Source organism: Pelecanus crispus, chromosome 11, assembly GCF_030463565.1.
Source record: "Pelecanus crispus isolate bPelCri1 chromosome 11, bPelCri1.pri, whole genome shotgun sequence".
NCBI lineage: Eukaryota > Metazoa > Chordata > Aves > Pelecaniformes > Pelecanidae > Pelecanus > Pelecanus crispus.
Window position 1 is genome coordinate 31463805 of NC_134653.1, and position 19309 is coordinate 31483113.

A 19309-nucleotide genomic window follows, 5' to 3' on the forward strand; every position below is an offset into this window, starting at 1 on the left:
GTGCGGGAGGCGGAAGCGGTGCTTCATCTCCGTTGGCCTCCTCGGAGCGCGGTGGCGGCCCGCGGTGCCCGGGCCCATGAGCGTGTCCCTGGTGGTGATCCGGCTGGAGCTGGCCGAGCACTCGCCGCTGCCCGCGGGCTTCGCTTACAGCGCGGCTGGTGAGTCTCTCCGGTCCGGTCCGGTTCCCTCCCACCCGGGGAACTGGGCCCGAGTGCGGGTCAGCCCTGGCCGCCGTGGCGGCGGAGGGAGCTGTGCCCTGGCCGCGGCCCACAGGTGCTTGAGGAGGGGGTCGGGGTCGCCATTCCGGTGCTGCCGGTGGGTCCCGGTACCGGGGCTCCGCTCCCACCACCCTGTCCCAACGCCTCCTTATTCCTGCGCAGCTCCGGAGATGGCTGCGGAGAGCACCGGGGCGGCCCCGGCTGCTGTGCCGTCCTGCTTGGAGGGGAAGGGCCCTGGGGAGCGGGCGGCCATCCTCCACCAGCACCTCGGCCGCAGGGAGATGACCGACGTGATCATTGAGACCATCCAGCCGCGGCCAGGTACCGGCCTCGGGGGGAGGAAATGCCTTTTTTCGGGTCTGTGGCTTGTCACCCCCCCACCCTGGTGTGGCGGTGCCTTATTGTGGAAGGGGAGCACAGCACTTCCCAGGCGCTGGCCCTGCCAGTGGCAACTGTCTGTCAGCGTGGGGATGGCGGAGGTGCTGCTGGGTTTGCGGGTCTTGAGTCAGTGGTGCAGTTTAGAAAACAAGTAGAGAAGTTAAAGAATGCGTGTTGGGGTCCAGATAGGAGAGCTGGTTATTGCTGGCAAACGTTTTCCACTTTGTAAAGGGTTCATTTATTTTGGGTTACACTGTGGGCTGGTTGGTGTTTTGCTTGCCAGCGTTGCTGGCCTGTAGGAATGGGACTGTTCAGCTCTACAGATGTTAAATTACCTGGTAGAGGGCAGGTTTCAAGACGGAAACTCCCAAGTTGTGTCAAATATCTGAGCCACCTTTGGAGGAGCAGCTCGCTGCTGCAGGGCTCTCCTCGCCCATGCTCAGCCAACGTGTCCTGGTTGCTTTGTGTTGATAACCAGTGCCTGTTGGGATTTCACCGGGTACAAAACTCGCCTAGCTTGATCCACAGCACTGGGTCCTGCCAGGGGCTCGCACGGGATGTCTGGCAGCTCTGGAGTTTCCCCTGGAACAGCAAAGATGAGAGGTGTCTCGTTCTGCTGTTTTCCAGGGTTGTAATTTGTCTTCTTGGGTTGCTGTTGTGTACATGCAGGCTATGCTTAGGGAACAGCAGACGTTTCTGATGCGCCATTAGTAATGTGGAAACTTTTGATTTGTAAAAGATGAAACAAAAGCTGGCATGGAAGGAAGAAAATCTTCAGAGGCTGCATCTGCTGAGGACAAAAATAAACATGACGATCAAAGTAAAGAGCGTGAGGTGGCTCCAGACTCGCCTTCAAAACAGCTCCCTGACCAGATTTCCTTCTTCAGCGGGAATCCCTCAGTTGAAATTGTTCACGGCATTATGCATCTGTACAAAACAAAGTAAGAATGCTTGACTAATTGTAGCTTTAGTGGGAACAGTGCTCCTGAATAATGCCGCCACCTGGAAGGGTGAGTCTGTCACCCTGGGGCTGTGGCTCCTGAGGTGAGACAAACAGGAAGGGTGACTCGCACCCGAGAGGGCAGGCAGGTCTGTGTGTTGCTGGTAGAGTGTGGGGCTGGCCTGGGTCCCCCACCTGCGGGTGATGCTGCTCCAGGTGGAGAGGGCTTGTGCTGGGGGCTGTAATAGCATAAGATGAATGCAGGTCCCTAAAAAATGATGTTGAAAAGCAGCTTCTCAAGGGATCCCACAATTCAATTGTGATCTCTGGGATCCTGGCAGGAGCTGTCTGAAGTAGGAGGCTTCATCCTGTATTTCAGGGATTACAATTCCACGCTGTTCCCCTAGAATTGTGTGAGAACTTCCATTTTGGGTCTTCCTGAAAGCTATCAGGAGACACAAAATGGGCATTTGAAATACCAACAAACGTTGCTCGTTTGTTCTAGGAATAGTTCTGAGCATCTGTGGCTTGCCAACTTCTACTGTTCTTATAGAAAAACAGATGTCAAATTATGCCTGACAAAACCATTGTTTATTGGAGCTGCCCAGTTTAATCCTTCGCTAAAGAGTAATAGTTTCACGAGAGTGCGTTGGACGCTTACCACAACCCCTTGCTTCTTTTTGTTAATATCTACAAATGTGCAAAAGAGGGTTAAGATTGACAACAAAGCTATTGTAGTAACTGTGGCTGTTGGAAGTGTGATGTATCCAGCTCTGCCTTTGTCCTCTCTAAAATGACATGAAGTTGTGTCACCGTTGCCTTACCAGCAAGATGACCTCTTTAAAAGAAGACGTAAGGCGCAGCGCCATGCTGTGTATCCTCACAGTCCCTGCGACGATGACCAGTCACGACCTGATGAAGTTTGTGGCTTCCTTCTACGAAGTAATTGAGCACATGAAAATCATTCGAGATTCCACTCCAAACCAGTACATGGTGCTGATAAAGTTTAGCTCGCAGGTAAGAGCTGGAAGTCCCTTTGATGTAGAAGGGACAGCACCGTCATATACAGCTGCTGTTTAGGAGTGCTGTCTGGCGTCACTGGCCAGCTGTTAGCCAAGATTGTGCTTTACCCTTGGAGAAACAGTCCTGTCTTATTGCCCAGAGCTTTCCTGGGGCTCCTGACTAGGATTTAGTCCCACACCTTGACCTGGAGGCAAGCGTCTGACATGTTCTAGCTATCCTATTTCTTGTTGGCAGGATATTTTAAAAAAATAGTAAGGATACACAGTTCTCTGCTATCTCAGAGCATATTTGAAAAGGGAGTGGTGCGTTGTACTATACTGAACAGAAAGGACCCGGCCGGTGGGGCTTTGTTTGCATTTTAGGAAAGACTTGTTCTGCTTTTCTGAGGAGCTGGGTGGTCTCACAGCCACTGGCAGTACAGTGTGAAAAAGACAGTCTCCCCCAAAACTGAGAGTCTAAGGGATGAATTGATAACCAGATAATACAGTTTGTTGCTCACAGGTCTTCTTGAACTATGTAGCTTTAAGCATTCCCCCCCGTTAATTCCTGTGTGGACTCTCTCACTTGTACCTTCTTTTCTCCTAACTGCAAATGACTTATTTTGGCACTGGGGGAAAGGTTTCTCCCAGCTGTGAATAATGTGTGAGATATTTCCCATGCCTGCTGTGCAGATGCAGTATTTGTGTGCATTTTGTGCTATTTGCAGTTGTGGCAAAGGTGCATTTTTGTATATCGTTGTATTAAATTTCACGGGCGAATATCTAGTGCTAAACAGCCTTGCAGCAATCCTTAAACTTGTACTCAATTCACCCTGAAATTCCTGTTCCTTAGAAAATTCCCTGAAGCCCTGTTCCCCAGTGACCCCTAAAGACAGCAAAAGCAAATCTCATGGGCCTTTATGCTTCTGGCTGGAGTGACCAGGAATATGGGAATGTGGCATTCACCTAATTTGCCTCAATCTGGTGTGATCTTTTGTGAGAGAAAGGGTTTGGGGAGGTTGCTGAGTGAAAATGGATGACGTATTTGACAGGTTTTGTTTTGGTTCTGCCTCTTTGCAAGTGACTCTCGGCCATGGTTCAGAGCATGCCTGAATTGTGACCGGTGAAATGGATCCTTTCCCACAGTTAAATTGTTGTTCCTTTCCCCAACCCAAGTATCAGTGTCCTGCAATGTGGCCCTCTTAAATTTTTGCAGGGACCAAATCTGCTTTGCAAATGCACTGAAAATGCTGACAAAGGGCAAAACAGATGCTGAAGGGAAATCCGTTATTCCTGCTGAATGCTCAAATATCAGAGTAGCTGTCACTGCTGTGAACTTCACTTCTTGTCTTCAAGTGGTAACGCTAAGCCCAGTGCCAAGATGCAATGCCTGCTGGCAGGAGCTGACTGTCTGAAGTATCTCCTCTGGTATTACAGGGCTTGGTGGAGGAGAGAAGAGAGAATACAGCAGATTTCTCCTCCTCTTCCTCGGTTGTGTCAGCTGCAATTTTTCTCTTTTTAACTGGCTGCTTTTGTTCCGTGCATAGGCTGATGCAGATAGCTTTTATATGGCATGCAATGGCCGGCAGTTCAACTCTATAGAAGAGGATGTTTGCCAGCTGGTGTACGTGGAAAGGGCTGAAGTCTTCAAATCAGAAGATGTAAGTTTGGTTTGTTTTGTTTTCCCTGCACTTCAGAGAATTTTAACAGGATTATTTGGACTGGGCAGAATGCTGCAAGAAGTGCTTAACTGTAGCAGCCTAAACCCCGTTTCGCACTCCAGTGCTGTTTCTACTTGGGAGAGTTTGTTTGGTGACTTCATGGGCTTCATGCCTCACCACTGCAGCACGTCTGAGCTAAACCTGCTGTGGGCAGTGAATCTAGTGAATCCAGAAAGCAGAACAGGGCTGGTGGCAGATGCAGCAGCTGCACTGAGCCCATGCTGTGAAGAGGATTCTGGCTGTGGTCTATTGAATGTTGTGGATCACTTTCTTTTTCAGTAAATTTCTGACTGCTGTGTAGGCTCACAGGAATACTTTGTAGTGTTTTTGTACCCTAGCGCCAGCAGTAATGAGAGAGAAATTTGACTTTTTCCTATGTGGGTGCTTAATATATGGTGATTGGAAGGTGCTGAGCAATTTGTCTCTGCTTGTTCGTTTGAAGGGGGCCAGCCTGCCTGTGATGGATCTGACAGAGCTCCCGAAGTGCACGGTGTGCCTGGAGAGGATGGATGAGTCTGTGAACGGGATCCTTACCACGCTGTGTAACCACAGCTTTCATAGCCAGTGTCTGCAGCGGTGGGAGGACACCACGTAAGAGGCTCTTCTTTATTTCCACATCTAAAACTCTGTTTGAGCGTGGTGGTTATGTGCTGACGAGACTGGTTCTGCTCATCAGTGTGGGGGCAGGAATTACTGCAAGTTCTAATGCTCTTTTTTTCCCATTAAGGGACTCCCAGAGAGAAATCTCCCTGCCAAAAGTAATTGAACGATGTTTCCCATGGGCCTCACTGCTAAGGCAGGAAGGGAGTTGTAGAGTAATGCTGATTATTTTAAAATGTTGTCGGATAAAAATACTGGGGTAAACAGCACTGGATGCACACACAGCCCTGTTTCACTCAGTCTTGTGTGTCTGTTCAGTCATTTGTTTCCTCGGCATAGCTGAGGCTGCGCTGTAGACAGATCTGCACATCTGGCTGGGGCTCAGGAGTCCTTTTGGGAGCCCTGCAGTGCAGCAGTCTTGCCCATCTCACTTAGATGCTGGGAGAGGATGAAGAAGAGCTGGGCAAGAGCAGGTGTACAGGACTGGAAAGTGAGACAGAAGGGAGGTGGGGAAGGAAGGAATGATGACAAGATCACTCAGTAAATAGGGAAGGGAAGGCTCTAGACAGGCTGTAGCATTCAAGGTGGGTATGGGCCAAGCGATGAGAGGCTGTGTCAGGGGCTCAGGGAGACCCTCCCGGCACTGGGCAGGGCTGGGGCGCGGACCTGCGTCTGTCCTTAAAGCAGCTCTTCTTTCACTGCTGCTAACCCTTTCCTGTTCTTGCTCTTACCATCCTTCACATCCCTGTAGATGGGGATTTCGGTGTGTCTGAGCTCCTGGCTGCAGAGCCCCCGACTGGCACCCAGGTGCTGCTATCAGTTGTGCATATTTTGCATTCTTCTGGATACTGTTTGCTGTTTTACTGCACATCAGGCAGTCATATATACTGCAGCAGAAGGCTGCTGATCTTCACTGTGTTTTCTTCTCTGTCACTGGTACCCCTGATTGCCTGATTCTCTGATGGAATGTGAGGAAAATTTTAGCCCTCTGTATATCATTTGTAAGCCAAAGTAACAGAACCTCGGTAAGATTAATCAGATTTGTAGCTATTCAAGTTTATGGGCTGCTTTGCTTCACAAATCAAAATCAGTTTAAATTTGAAGCAGTGGAGCTTAGCCAGTGTAGGAGCAAGATCCAAAAAGCACTTAAATATCTAATGTACAGTTTAAGCAGAACTTATGCTCCCAGTCTAGAAGAACGATAAAAGAAAATCCCTGTCCACTTTGCTTAGGTGCCACAGAGGCTGTAAGTGCCTGAATTTGTATAGAAAGCTGACTGCAATCCAATTGTCTCCTCCCTTGAATATTTCTGTAGCTTATCCAGCAGCTAATGAAAAATACATAAACAGTCCTGGCAACAGGATGCATGGCCTCAGTTACCCCACTCCCTGGCTGAGCTTCTGGTGCTTAGGATCTGGACGAAGGTTCCTTCTGGTCTTGGGTCTTCTGTCTTTCTGGCAGCACAGTGGTATAGTTTCAAAAGAAATGATAGTGGGGTGCGTGCTACTGATTCTTTTAGGGTACAGTTATGGGATAGCCTTCCTGGAAGGGCTGAGACTGAATCCATTGGGTTGGGGTGAAACTGAAGCATCTCCTCTTCTCCTTAGGGTTGTTTTAAGTACTAAGGTATGTTTGCAAAGTGTAGGTACCTCCTTCTGTTACTTGGCTGTCCTCAGCAACGTGTAGTTACAGCATCCTTCCACAACAGTGTGTAGCTGCTGCATAACACCCTGCAGGTAATGAAGAACCGAAGATGTCAGTTGGCAGCAGTCCGGAGAAGCAATGTTTAGAGATGTGTAACACATCTATACAAGTGCTTCTTGCAATGTTTATGGCTGAGGCAGGGAAGTGTTTCCTGAGCTCGGTCGTGGCTTTTTTGCTTACTGGCAGAGGCTGAGGTTGCTGGCAGCCCCACTGAGGCTTTTGGTTGCAGATGTTCTCTACACCTGGACTGCAGCAAAACGAGATCAAGCTGAGACTGTGAAATGGCTTCGGAAGAACTGTTCTTTGTTCTTCTGTCACTTACGGGCTTTAAAAACAGTAGCTTTGTGTGGAATGGAGGCAAATTTGAGTGGGGTAAATGTGAGCTGAAAGATGCATGCACATTAAGGAGCGTCCCACTGCATAAGGCATTTACTTTGAGCTCTCTGGCTCTCTTTTTAATTACTGTAATATTAAGATGGAGCTCCTCGTGTCTAATCATGATGTTTATTGCCCTCTAGGTGTCCTGTCTGCAGATACTGCCAAACGCCTGAGCCGGTGGAAGAGAACAAGTGTTTTGAGTGTGGAGTTCAAGAAGTAAGTAGGTGGGTGGATGGTGAGTGAGATCTAGACTAGATCTGACTGCACAGCTGCTCTAGTTGCTTTTGGGGTTAATTCTGTGGCTGCTTTCTGGCTGATTTTACCAGTCAGTGGTGTAGCTGCTTTCCTTTTGAGTTGGAATCAGTACTGGGAAGGGATCTTACCTCCCAGGTTTCCTGTTCTGACAAATGTTTCTGATTCTTAGAAGTATTAGCACATAAGCTGATCAGAGTGTGCGTGATGAGTATGATAGGAGACAGCTAAACTAATGCTGAACTTGGTGGTCCCTTCTAGTCTGTGCTCTTCAGAGCTTGCTTTTGTGGTCCTGCTGAGGTGCCTTGTTCGTTAGTCAAGGCCATTCTTCCATCCATGCTTGTGATAATCTATCAACGTACCCAGCACCTGCAGGTTTGTAATTGGCTTGAATGAGCAGGTACCTCCTTCTCTTTCACCTTCCAGCTGAGCAAGGCTTCAAAGAAGGAGGGGGAAAAGCAAACGCTGTTCGCTTTCTAAGGAAGTGACTGGATGTAGACAGTATCGGCAGGCCATCGGTGTCGGATCACGCTTTCTCAAAGTGCTGATACCGCTGCTTGACAATGTTGTATGTACAGAGCTTTCTCATTCTGTTGACAGAACCTTTGGATCTGCTTAATATGTGGGCACATAGGCTGTGGCCGGTACGTGAGCCGACATGCTTACAAACACTTCGAGGAGACCCAGCACACCTACGCAATGCAGTTGACCAACCACAGAGTCTGGGACTATGCTGGAGGTAAGCGTTCTGTCTTCCCCTCTTGTAGGATGACCTTGTTTGTGAAATGGCTTTTGGGACCCCTTAGTAAGAGTACCTGTGATAGAGTTTGCTTGGAGATTAAGGGATTTGCATCTGTACTAATACTTTGTCTTTTGGGAACATCCATCTCCTCTAATAGCAGTTTTTGTGGATCTGTAGCAGATGGAGGAGGGAGAACATGATTCTGTAATGAACAGGGGCAGTCCTGTAGTCTCTGTGGAATGTGTTTGTTACTCCCTTTCCATCAATTTGCCCCGAGGTATGGGAATGGGCTGTTGTAATAAATATCCTGTAAGGTGTCTGTGCGAAGTCTGCTAAATAACAAATACATCTGTTGTTGGCTTTCTGCCTTGCTAATACGCTGTTGCAGCAGTCTGCATGGTTAATTGTGCTGCATAAAGTATTTCCACTGGTGTCAGCCTGAGTGTTCTTAAGCTAAAACTCCCTGTGGTTGAATTTTCTCTCTTCAGATAACTACGTCCATCGACTGGTTGCAAGTAAAACTGATGGGAAGATAGTTCAGTACGAGTGCGAGGGAGATATGTGTCAGGAAGAGAAAATTGATGCCTTACAATTAGAGGTAAATATTTTGGCTTGTTGGACTCTGCATTGTGCTGCTGTGTGGAAGTGTTTCAAATCCAGATATGAGTACAGGAAAATTACATCATCTTATGCAGCAGACCTGCTCCCTGCATGTAGGCAATCATCTTCAGGCAGAAGCAGGATGTTTTTACTGCTTTCTCTCTCTCCTCTTTTTTTTTTTTTTTTTTTTTAAAAAAAAAAAATCTTCTTGGCTCTGCAGAGCCAATGCAGCTAAGTGTAAGCTGGCTGCAGTTTCATCCTGTGTTCACGGGTAGACTGAAGATTAGCTGGTTATGCTGCTACAAACACTCAGGTCATGGGAGAACGAAATGGGTCCAAATGCCCAGACTCACTCACCAGACCCTTCCGAGTGGATCTGTGACTTGGCTTAAGAGCCAGGATATGTATGGAACTGTCAATTCGAGTAGTTTAGCTTGTAAACTGAGTAAGTATGAGGGAATCCATAGCTGTGTGCTTGCCTTGGCTATCAAAGAAAGCTTGTTTGATACCAGCCCTGTTCTGCTTCCTTCTCTTGAAGAGAGAATGATTATTTTATACCTGTTGGCCAGCTTCTCCTGTCCTAACTAGAAGGGTAAAGGAGAGAAACTCAAAATTACTGCTCCGCTGAGCAGATACACCGCAGCATGATTTCAGCCGCATTAGACACAAGGGTGTATGAGGAGGAACAGCCTGTAGAGACCAGACTTCATAAGCTTATTGTTCAAATAAATATTTGGTTGCTTTTCCATGAATTTTCTGAGTAAGGCTTAGGTGCAAACCCAGCTATTTTTAACCCTTTTTTCTGGGAGGTTGGTGCTTAAAGTATGTAAGACCTCTCTATCTATCTTATCGGATCTAAATGTTTCTAGAGAGAATGAATTTGGCAGTGTATTTTGGCGCTCTGATATTACTGAGAGTGTTCAAGGCTTTTTGCACATGTTTAATTCTGTAGTGAATGCCTGATTTGGTGCTTATTAGCCTGATGATAAGAAATGATCACGTTTTCCAACCTTCTCATAACTCATTTGCAGAACCAGGAAGGAGAAGATGGGATGTAAGGCATATATCCTTGTTCAGATGCCAAAATAATATTGGAATGGGCCGTACTTGTTGGCGAACAATAATTGTGAATAGTTATACATAGCTGAGGATGCTTTCCCAGAGGCGTTCTTACAGTGAAGCTAGATATGTGTACTTACCCTCCTGCCTTGGGTTTTGGGCCGTGAATGGGGAACTCAGCAGCTCAGCCTTTGAGATCTCAGAAACTCGTGACAGAGATGGGTGATGCTTCATTTTCCTGTGTAGTGTAAAACTTGTAGAGATTTATTGCTACTACCATGAAAAAATCTGTCTCCTCTTTAAAAAGTTCTTGGCACGATACTGGGTATGGCTTGGCGGAACTTTTACTTGATCCTTGCTGTTGTGCTGTAGAGGCTTTCCTTGACTTCAGGAAATCAAGTGATTTGATTTTGAAATCAAATTGGTGAAACACACCTGCTGGCTCTGCAGTTTGCATATAAGTTCCAAATGTCCTGTATGCTCAATTTCATCTGATTAAATTGATTTGTATATTGGAGCCCTTTGGGCTGCTTAACCAGCATAGCCACCCTTATGTAAAAGCTGACTGTTCTGTGTATATCTTCTGTGTTTATAGTACTCATATTTGCTAACAAGCCAGCTGGAATCGCAGCGAATCTATTGGGAAAACAAGATTGTCCGAATAGAAAAGGATACGGCCGAAGAGGTGAGCTCTGCTCTGGGCATGTGTGAAACTGCTGAAACAAGCCCCTGGACACTGTTCAGTTAAATGGGAGATGGAGCTGTTCGGTCTCTCGTACAGCCCGAATATTGCGTGACGTGGCCTCGCATAGCCTGTTTCACTACCAGCTGAGAAAATTGGCTCCAAGACGTATCCCTTATCACGATGCTCAGATCTAGCAATTTGCTGCTCAGTGGTGCAGAAGTAGGTAGATTGCCACCTAGATTGAAGGTTGATTGAAATGTGCTGCTCAGGAAACTGCAGCAGTGGTGAAAACAAGTCTGTGCTGCTGCAGGATCCCTGGTTGCCGATGCCATCCGTCTCACGCTGACGGGTACCTCTAGGGAAGGCTAGTGTAGCATAGACAATATGACTTTAATTTGCTCGGCTGCAGAAAGTAGTAGCTCTTTCTGCTCCAAATGCATATTGATTTGCCCTTTCTTTTTGATACCCTATCTCTCCTCATCACCCTTTGGGAAAAGTTCGGAGTCTCGTCCTATAAGGCATTCTGTAGGCAGGACTGCTTCTAAATGTCATGAGCAAAAATCCAGTGAGAATATTTTAATGCTTTTCACTCTACATAGATCCTTTCGACTAGGTTTAAAGTGAATCAGGATTTAGGGTTCAGTCCTTAACTGAACTTTCTGCATGACTTCTAATAAACCATTTAGTATCTGCAGTTAAGTAGCATCGTAAATGTAGAAATTATGACTGTTGAAATAGTGGTCATTGACATTGGTCTAAAGAACAGTCCCAGAAATCTTATGGAGGGCCCTGTAGAAGGAAAAGATAGAGCAAAAATCGTCTTGCATGTCACCGGGAAACACGATCCACAAAGCAACTTCAAAAGTGAAACAACTATGATATATGCCCCAAATGTGGTTTCATGTTTAAAGATCCTTACAATTTTATTTATGACCCTCGCTCCATGTAAGCCTTGTCTGGATCAGTGCCACTATGGAGTGTATTCCATTATCAGTGCTCAGGCTACTTCCCCAAATTAACCATCAGCTGCATAAACATTCCGTGATTAAGGCCGGAAGGCTTAAAACCTGCTCTGCATTGACTCTGGCATCAGTGAAGGCACCACGTGTGCTGACACTGACATTTATCCAGATTGCTCCTCCAGGAAAGCATTTTTCCTTTAAATTCCTGTCTCCACTACATTCAAGCATGCTTTTGACACTAATATAGAGGAAACAAGTATTTCTGTCTATAAATCTCCTGTAAGTCTTATGTTAGAGGTTTTGACGTGTTCTGTGTAGTGCCTAGAGAATGAGAGCTTGGTTTTCTTCAGCAGTAGCAGTCTCAAGTTGTGAAGTAGAGGGGAAGAGGAAGCCAGTGTACGTGTGTTTCTGTTTGCATTTTGCATGAGTAAGATATCCGTGTCAGTAGGTCACTGCCTTATGACAGCAAGCTGCTGAGTCAGTGCTGAGCCAAGTAGCATGTTAATTTTCAGACTTTGACCATACTTACTTGAGGTTTAATTTAAAATGAGCAAAAGCCTGACATTGTAAAGCCTTAAGATGGAAATTTAAGTTTGCTGACAGATACAAAAAAAAAAAAAAAATCTGAGAGAATGGCTAAATGAATACTTAACTGCAGTCAATAGGAAGTTAAGAATCTGATGCAGCTTTTGTTTGAATGGGGTGCCTGGCGCAGATCTGCAGCCCAAGTTGCTGTTCTGTGTGAGCAGCTTCCACGGCAACGTGGTTCCTCATTGGGGTACTGTGAACTGTAAATGCAGAGGGTCTTCATCAAAATTAAGCCTTTTCTTGACTCAGAGCTTTTGCTTACCTGGATATAGTAATTGGTCAAAGTCTAGAAACCACTCCAGAAAAATGAATGTCATAATGACAGTGCACAGGACTTTGATCTCTTTGAAATGCCCGTGTGTTTGTTTTTACAGATTAACAACATGAAGACCAAATTTAAAGAGACCATTGAGAAGTGTGACAGTCTGGAACAGAGGCTGAATGACTTGCTCAAAGAAAAGCAGTCTGTCGAAAGGAAGTGGGTACCGCTGCCAGGTTTAGTTCCATGCAGCCATTAAAACTCTGCGCACTGACATCCAAAAAGAAAAAAAATCTTGTTATTCCTGGGCGATTTTTGAGCTATTTAAACTGGTATACTGAGAACACAGTTTATTTTAAAAAAAGCTCTGATTTCTGTAGGTGTTCACAAATTGAAAGTGCCTGTTGAGTGGAACACAGCTTTTGGGCTCTTGGCTCTTTTTACATGGTCTGCATATTTAGCATTCAGTAATCCTTCCTCTGCCTGCTCAGAAGGAGACGCCAGCGTGTTTCACAATTGGCGGATACATCCAAAGAGAAGAAAGGCAGCTCAACAGAGGCATCTCACCCAGCACAGAGAAAAATGTAGATCTTAGGAAGTGCCTAGATGAAAGATGTCAAGCATGGGGACTGTGCAGATCAGTGTGTTCCAGCTCCCTAGGTGGGACTGTGTGCTCTGTTCCTCCTAGCCCACCAGGCCCCTGGCACTGCTGCCTCTCCAGCAGTCCTGGTTGGAGCAGGAACCCCAGGCTAGTGAGCTGTGGTTCGTGCAGCTCACCTTGATGAGTGGAAAGGACTCTGTGTATGATGCCAGCAAACTTTCAGGGCAGAAGCACTGAGCTGTTAGAAGCAGGGAAGCACTGTCTGTGAAACATGAGGCTACTGATATCCTTGTGGGAGCATCTTGCTTCCGAGTGGTGTGGCGGGTGGTACTTGGAGTGTGGCAGGAGCCAGCATCTGGGAGTCCCTGATTGTCCTTAGCTCTCTGAGGACCCCATGCAATCTCTGTGCCCTTCTCGGTGCCTGTTCCATAAGTTGCAGGTGCATGTTCGAGGTTACAATCTCATGCTCCCACACACCCCCTGTCTGTTGCCTCTGTTGGCCTTTGGTACAAGATGGAATTGCCTAACTTGCCAGGGAAAGGATTCTCCTGGGTTATGCAGTTGGAGGGACAAAGGAAGGGATTCTGCTTCACAACATCCTATTCCATATGCAGGTAACACCATACAGACAAGCAGGTGCTAGCAAAGCCTTAAGCTGGGTAGAAGTTCCTGAGGGCATTTCAGAATCCTCTTGTGTTGCCTCCCCTTGCCCATCTTTTGCCAGAAAACCAAGTTCCAGGAGGTCTTGTTGGGGCTGGGGATGGCTGGGGGTTAGTTGTCCTAAGGGATTGGAAATAAAAAGGATGCAGTGGTGTTTGATCTTGGTATAGTGCACTGCTTTCCTGACTTGTGCTTCTATTTGTAAGGTGTTCTCAGCTGAATAACAAAGTGGCTAAGCTTTCCAACGAGCTGAAGGAGGAGCAAGAACTGAATAAGTGTTTGCGAGCGAATCAAGCCTTGCTTCAGAACAAACTAAAGGAGGAGGAGAGAGTGTTAAAGGAAACCTGCGAACAGAAGGACCTGCAGATCTCCGAGATCCAGGAGCAGTTGCGGGATGTCATGTTCTACTTAGAGACGCAACAGAAAATCAATCACCTCCCAGCTGAGACCCGACAGGAGATTCAGGAAGGACAGATCAACATTGCAGTGGCCTCTTCTGCCAGCTCCTCCACGGGGGGCACAGGCAAACCTTCTTCCAGGAGAGGCCGTGGCAAGAGGGGCAAATGAAAACCAGAGTGCTCTGCTCTCATGCTGAAACTGGCCATGCTGTTGCTAGGCCAGGCTCACCTCTCGGGACTCTGGCTGGGAACGCCCAGTTCACTAAAGCTCGGCTAGAAATTGTCTTCAGAGCTGCTCATAAAACTGGCTGCCAGTCAGTGGAGGTGTCTGTGGTATTTAAAAACATTTCACTGCACTATTTAGCTATTTTTAGGCAGATCTTAATGACCATTTTGCCTTCCTACCTTTTCAAAGCCCCTCCTGTCATGCATTTGACTTTCTTCTTGGAGAGTGTACTGTTTTGGGGTGGGTGGGTGTGTATGTGTTAAACATCGCATTCCCTAAGGGGATGCTGTAGAGTAGGCTAGGCCCAGTGTGTAACTTCTCCAGTTCTTCTCCTGGATTAAAAGTATTCTCAATTAAGAAATGATTTTATTTAATAAACAGTGTAAATTTAGATGATATACATCTCCTTTTAGTATGTGCAGTCCTGACACTGCAGAACTGCTAGTGCCGGAGTAGAACTGTAGTTTGGAAATAAAAAGGAGTGAGGTGTGGAAAATAAACCATCTTAGCAGTGTAAGAAACTGAACGAGTCCTAAAGGCTTGTAATCTAGGCTATTAAACGCTTTAAGGGACTTTGCTACTATCTGTTTCTTCATTTTAAAGATGGCCTTTGAAAGGCCAGTGCTTGCTGCCTTTGGGGCAGAAAGCATGGAAGTTTTATATTCTGGGAACTGTTTAACATGGTTATTTTACAGGCGTTTCTACTAATTAAATAGAGCCGTCTTTGCTAAGACTGGTACGCGTTACGTATTAACAGCTGCCACGGTCTTCCGCTCCTCCTGGAGCGGGGTGCGTACGCGTTCCCTCCACGAGCTGCACTAGGGGTGTGCTGGCATAAGCTCCAGTGCTGCAGTCCTCGAAACGAGGTGAGGAGAATGACTAATGCAGCATTTTAAAAACTCTCTTCCTACATGCCTGTACCCAGCCTCGGCAGTAGCTGCCGGCCCCCACCCGCGGGGCTGCCGTGGAGCTGAGCGCGCTGCCCTGCCACCGCGCCCTCGCCGCTAGATGCAGCTGTTGTATCCAGTTACTGTGATCACTTAGCGCTGCCTGTTCTGCTCTGAAACGTGGGCTCTGGCCAAAATCTCAGCTGGCAAAACTTTTGTGTTCTTTGCCCCAAAGGTACGCAGATCCCATAAAGGAAATTTGAGGACAAATCTGGTTTGTTTGGGGTTTGTTGTTGTTGTTGGTTTTCACTTAGAATATATACCAGGCTTGATGTTTTGGGGTAGGAAGAGTTTTACCCTGGCTGGCAAAGCGACTGTGCTGGTTGCTGTGTTGTGCTCAGCAACCCGAGCGTTTAAAGGTTAATCCTTTATTAAAAATGGCTGGGGGAGTCCCGCAGTTGTCTTTTCAGACCATAGTATGATTCTTTTCTGTTGTTTGAACTGCAGGAACAGCCTTGATCTTAGTCTGTAACACTGAAAATGCAGCTCTGACTTACCAGCTCCAAACTGGAAGAAAGAAATAAAATAGCTAGTCCTTTATTGATAGAAGTTGCTCTTTTTGGCCAATTGAAAGGAACGAGCTACAACAAATAGAATGACTCTTGAAAGGCAAGTCGTTATAATCTGCTTCCTGACTTTATGGGCTGGAAGTGTTGAACCTCCTCACTTTGAAATGCAGGGCGCTTGTTTGTGCACTCATTGCATCCGCTGCTTGGGTTTGGAGATCTGCCCCAATCGTCTGGAACGTCTACCTTTTCTAACTTTGTAGCATGAATGTACACTAACTCTTTTCTAGTGTGTGGATTCTACAACCAGGCCTCTGCCTTCTGTAAATTATTCTAAGAACCTAGAGATGTACAGCACAGCTTGCTCTCCTATAGAAACTATTTTATTTAAGATATATTTTTACACCATCTAAGATGCTCTGACCTTTTGCCAAAAGCTTGCTTTGTGTAGAACACTAAGATGCTGTACTGTATCTTGGAATTCATTTTCAAAAAATGTGATTGAAAGTTAAAACAGCGTGCACTATTTTTGTTTGTGTATTCAACTGGAAGTGGAGGGAGGAGATGGCAGGGAGAACGACAAAACACGTGACTTACTCTTTTTTCAAGTCGTCTATTTTTTAACTTGAAGGCAAAGCTGTCCAAATGAGCTCTTTGTCATGTTTGGGTTGGGGGGAAATTTTGGTTCAGCTGAGCTGGTATGAGCAGATAAGGCAGGGTAGTTATCTCTGGCTCATGAGAAGTGGGCAGCTCATGCAGAAAAAGCAAGGGTTGTTGAATATTTTTGCATTAAACCCAATTACCCCCAGTCCTCGAGTCCCCTCCAGCTTCTCCTAAAATCATCCCAGGTGGCAAAGCAACCTACAGTGTCCATCTGGGTGTTTATTCAGTGCTGTAGATTCACCGGGCTCCCCCAGGCTCCTGTTGGGCGCGGCTGAGGGCACCCTGCCTCGCAAGATCTCCCCCCGCGGTGGGACCACGCTTTAGCTGGTTGCAGGGCAGAAGCACGATGTTGCTTGAGCCCACACATGGCTCGTGGTGAAGGGAAAAGTCCCAGTGAAGGCTGGTCCATGACTCTTCCTTGCCCATCATCCAGACACCCAAGTGCCTGGAAAAAGCAGTGGCGCTCAGACCTCTCCTGCCTGTGGTCAAATTTTGACATCTGCGACTCAAACAACAGGTCAGCTTTGTGGCTGATGACTCAGTATCACCACAGCAGAAGGTTGCAGCAGCATAAAACTTCCCCCAAGCACTGGACAGCTAGGATTGGCCAAGCTCCTGCTATGATTAAAATCCTTAAAATAGATTTTTTTTTTTCTTTCTCCTCCAAATCATGAAAGAAACATCCCCCCTGTCCCGATGAACAGCAAAGGGGTTTTACTGTCTCCGCTGGTGCTGTGTTGGGTGCCTGGAGCGGTATCAAAGAGAGCTCTAGGAAAAAGCCTGCCTTGGCACTTGCCACGTGGGCTACGTGGCAGTAATAGAGAGGAGATGTTCTAGCAGGAGCGAGAAACAGGGGACCTGCTCTCCCCCAAAGGGCTGCTGGTGACCAGCACGTTCTGTCAACTTCACCAGATCCTGTCGTTCCCTCTCCGCAAAAGGTCCCTGACTCGCAGGCTGGCAGAGGGAACAGGACAGCAGAACGACTTGTGATTCTGCATACGTGGGCAGGACGGCAACAGCAAAAACGCCCAAGGCAGCCCAAGAGCCTCTGATGTCAGCTCCGCACCTCTGTGGCGAGAGCACCCACCTGCTTGTGCGAGGAGGTCGTCGGGGACTGCAGGAAAGGCTGCGGGATTTAAAATGGCCAGGGAGAAACACAGATGGAGCGGAGTGACAGCCAGAAGTCGCATGAAGCTTGGCAGAGTCCTCCGCGCTTTGAGGATGCTGAAATGATTCACTCCGGCAGCTGTTCCCGAGCGAGCGGAGGGGAGAGGCGGTTCGACGGGGTGACGAGCTGGCACGGCTTTTCGTCGGCTGGGATAAGCAGCGCCCGCAGCCGGAGGGATGGCAGGGACAGAAAGGGCTGTGTCCCACTGCTTGGAAGGGACATGTAGGGCAGCTCGGGGTGAGCTGGGGCCCAGGGCTCAGCTGTCACTGCTTCGCACCAGGGATGTTCCCCATGAGCAAACGGCGAAGTCCAGATTAGCAGGAGGCAAAAGCTGTGCTGCTCGGTGGGACTCGACGGCGAGGTGGGCTTCCTACCCGCCGCCTCCAGCACCCGCAGGGTAGGTGCCCAAGGTCCGAGCAGGATCTGCTGGGGTGGGAGGGGAATGCAGCACCCGTGAGACCTGCGGCCACCTGAGCTCCAGCACCTCCCGGTCCCTCTGCCGATGGGTTTCCATGAGCCCTTTCAGCGCCAGCCCAGCAGCAGCCCCCGGCTGGCCACGGGTACCACAGTTTGGGGTGAGATGCCTGGCTGACATCGCTCTGTTTCACATAGTTCCATGGACTCATTCGTTTTTCGGTGGGCTAATTTGCTTCTTGGGAAGAACCTGTCCCTTAGGACCAATTAATCCCTTCCATGACATGGGTTCCGCTCTTTTAGGAGCTGAGGTCCGAGCTGAGCTCCTGGGTGCGGTGACATCTCTCTGGTTTGTGCCCTAGAAAAACCTCACGTGGTGCCTTGCAGAGCGGACACAGAGGCACCCCACAGGCAAAGCTCTGCAGATGTCTGTCCGTCCATCCGGGCAGCTGGAGCACCCCATGGCCATGCTGTGGTCCCTGTGCCTGCGCCACAGCCAGCCCGGGCCCCTCCAAAGGGGCATGCTGCCGTCCCACCACTTGCTCTTCACTCCATTTACCTTTTCACTGGAGCCCAATTCCCTAAGGCCCTGTGGAAAATTCCTGCCTTGATCTGCACCAACTGACTTGCCTGTTCTTGTTTGAGCTTTGAGAAATTCACATCAATTTCTCCTAGGCTTCCCCCCCCTCTTTTTACATACATGGGCATTTTGGTCTAATAACTGTATGTTAAAGGCAGACACACCCCACTGGTCCAGCTTTCCACAGCAGGTCCTACACCAGGACAGTCAGCAGTGTTTGGAGGGGAGTTTTGCAGCATGGGAGAGACATTTGCGTATTCATTCTCCAGGCTGAATTCCTGCACGCATTTCCCAAGGCAAGAGCCAGCTCTGTGCGCTGGTTCACTTCAGCCTCCGAGGGGCAACAGCAAAATAGCGACAGGTTTGCTTGAAGCAGGAAGCAATTTGTGAGATTTGCTTTCATTTCAAGCTCAAGTTACAACCCCACACCTAACGCTTCCTGCTCCTGCACCACCCTTGAGCAAACATTATTTATAGCAGCAAGCTGCATTTATAGCTTTGCCCCTTCTTGACCTGGAAGTAATTGGTTAATTGAGTTAGACAACAAACCTCAAGACACTCACATGGTTTCCTTCCACCTTCTCACAGGGAGCTGGAGTCAAACTTCTTCCATCCCAAGCTGGTTAACAACATCAAACACCTTAGAGAGAGCAATGTTTACTTCCCTGCCAGGAAATTGGTCCCTCTTGAACCTTCTCTGGGGCCAACAGCTCCTATAAAGCTGCTGCACCTGGAGGGGTTGCTGCCTTGCTAGAGCTGGAGCTTGCTCTGGGGTAGGTGGGGGCTCTGTGGAGGGTTTCCTGAGCTGCACTGAGGCTGGGAAGCAGCGGAAAGCTTTGCCGCTCGCTGGTGGGAGCCGTGCTCTCAGCAGACGTGCCCGAGCTCACCACAAGACTGAGATTTTGGTCTTTTGCGCAGCTTTAGCAACGCAACGATTTTGTGGTTGTAGAGGTTTTCTGGGTTTGTGGGCTTGAGGGTGAGGATGAACTATTGGCTTGCTTGTGCTGTGCTAAGCATGTGTCTTATTCCCGGTCTGAGATCCCTGGGGCTGTGTTGAGT

At 47.9% G+C, this 19309-nt stretch overlaps 1 protein-coding gene across 1 annotated transcript; it reads left to right on the forward strand.

Annotated features, from left to right (window-relative positions):
• Positions 1-76: 76 nt before the first annotated feature.
• On the forward strand, positions 77-14975 carry BRAP (BRCA1 associated protein). The gene is made up of 12 exons (XM_075718352.1): positions 77-158; positions 381-539; positions 1336-1537; positions 2364-2553; positions 4085-4198; positions 4701-4849; positions 7081-7156; positions 7793-7931; positions 8423-8532; positions 10189-10278; positions 12203-12306; positions 13555-14975. The coding sequence occupies exons 1-12, from the start codon at positions 77-79 to the stop codon at positions 13913-13915; spliced, it is 1776 nt and encodes a 591-aa protein (XP_075574467.1). The 3' UTR covers positions 13916-14975.
• The last annotated feature ends 4334 nt before the right edge of the window (positions 14976-19309 follow it).

Bases quoted from the DNA above. Each gene is read 5' to 3' on its own strand.
- BRAP (XM_075718352.1), top strand. From the start codon at position 77: ATGAGCGTGTCCCTGGTGGTGATCCGGCTGGAGCTGGCCGAGCACTCG. The intron at 1,538-2,363 runs GTAAGAATGCTT...TTGCCTTACCAG, and splicing joins ATGCATCTGTACAAAACAAA to CAAGATGACCTCTTTAAAAG. The intron at 7,157-7,792 runs GTAAGTAGGTGG...TTCTGTTGACAG, and splicing joins TTGAGTGTGGAGTTCAAGAA to AACCTTTGGATCTGCTTAAT.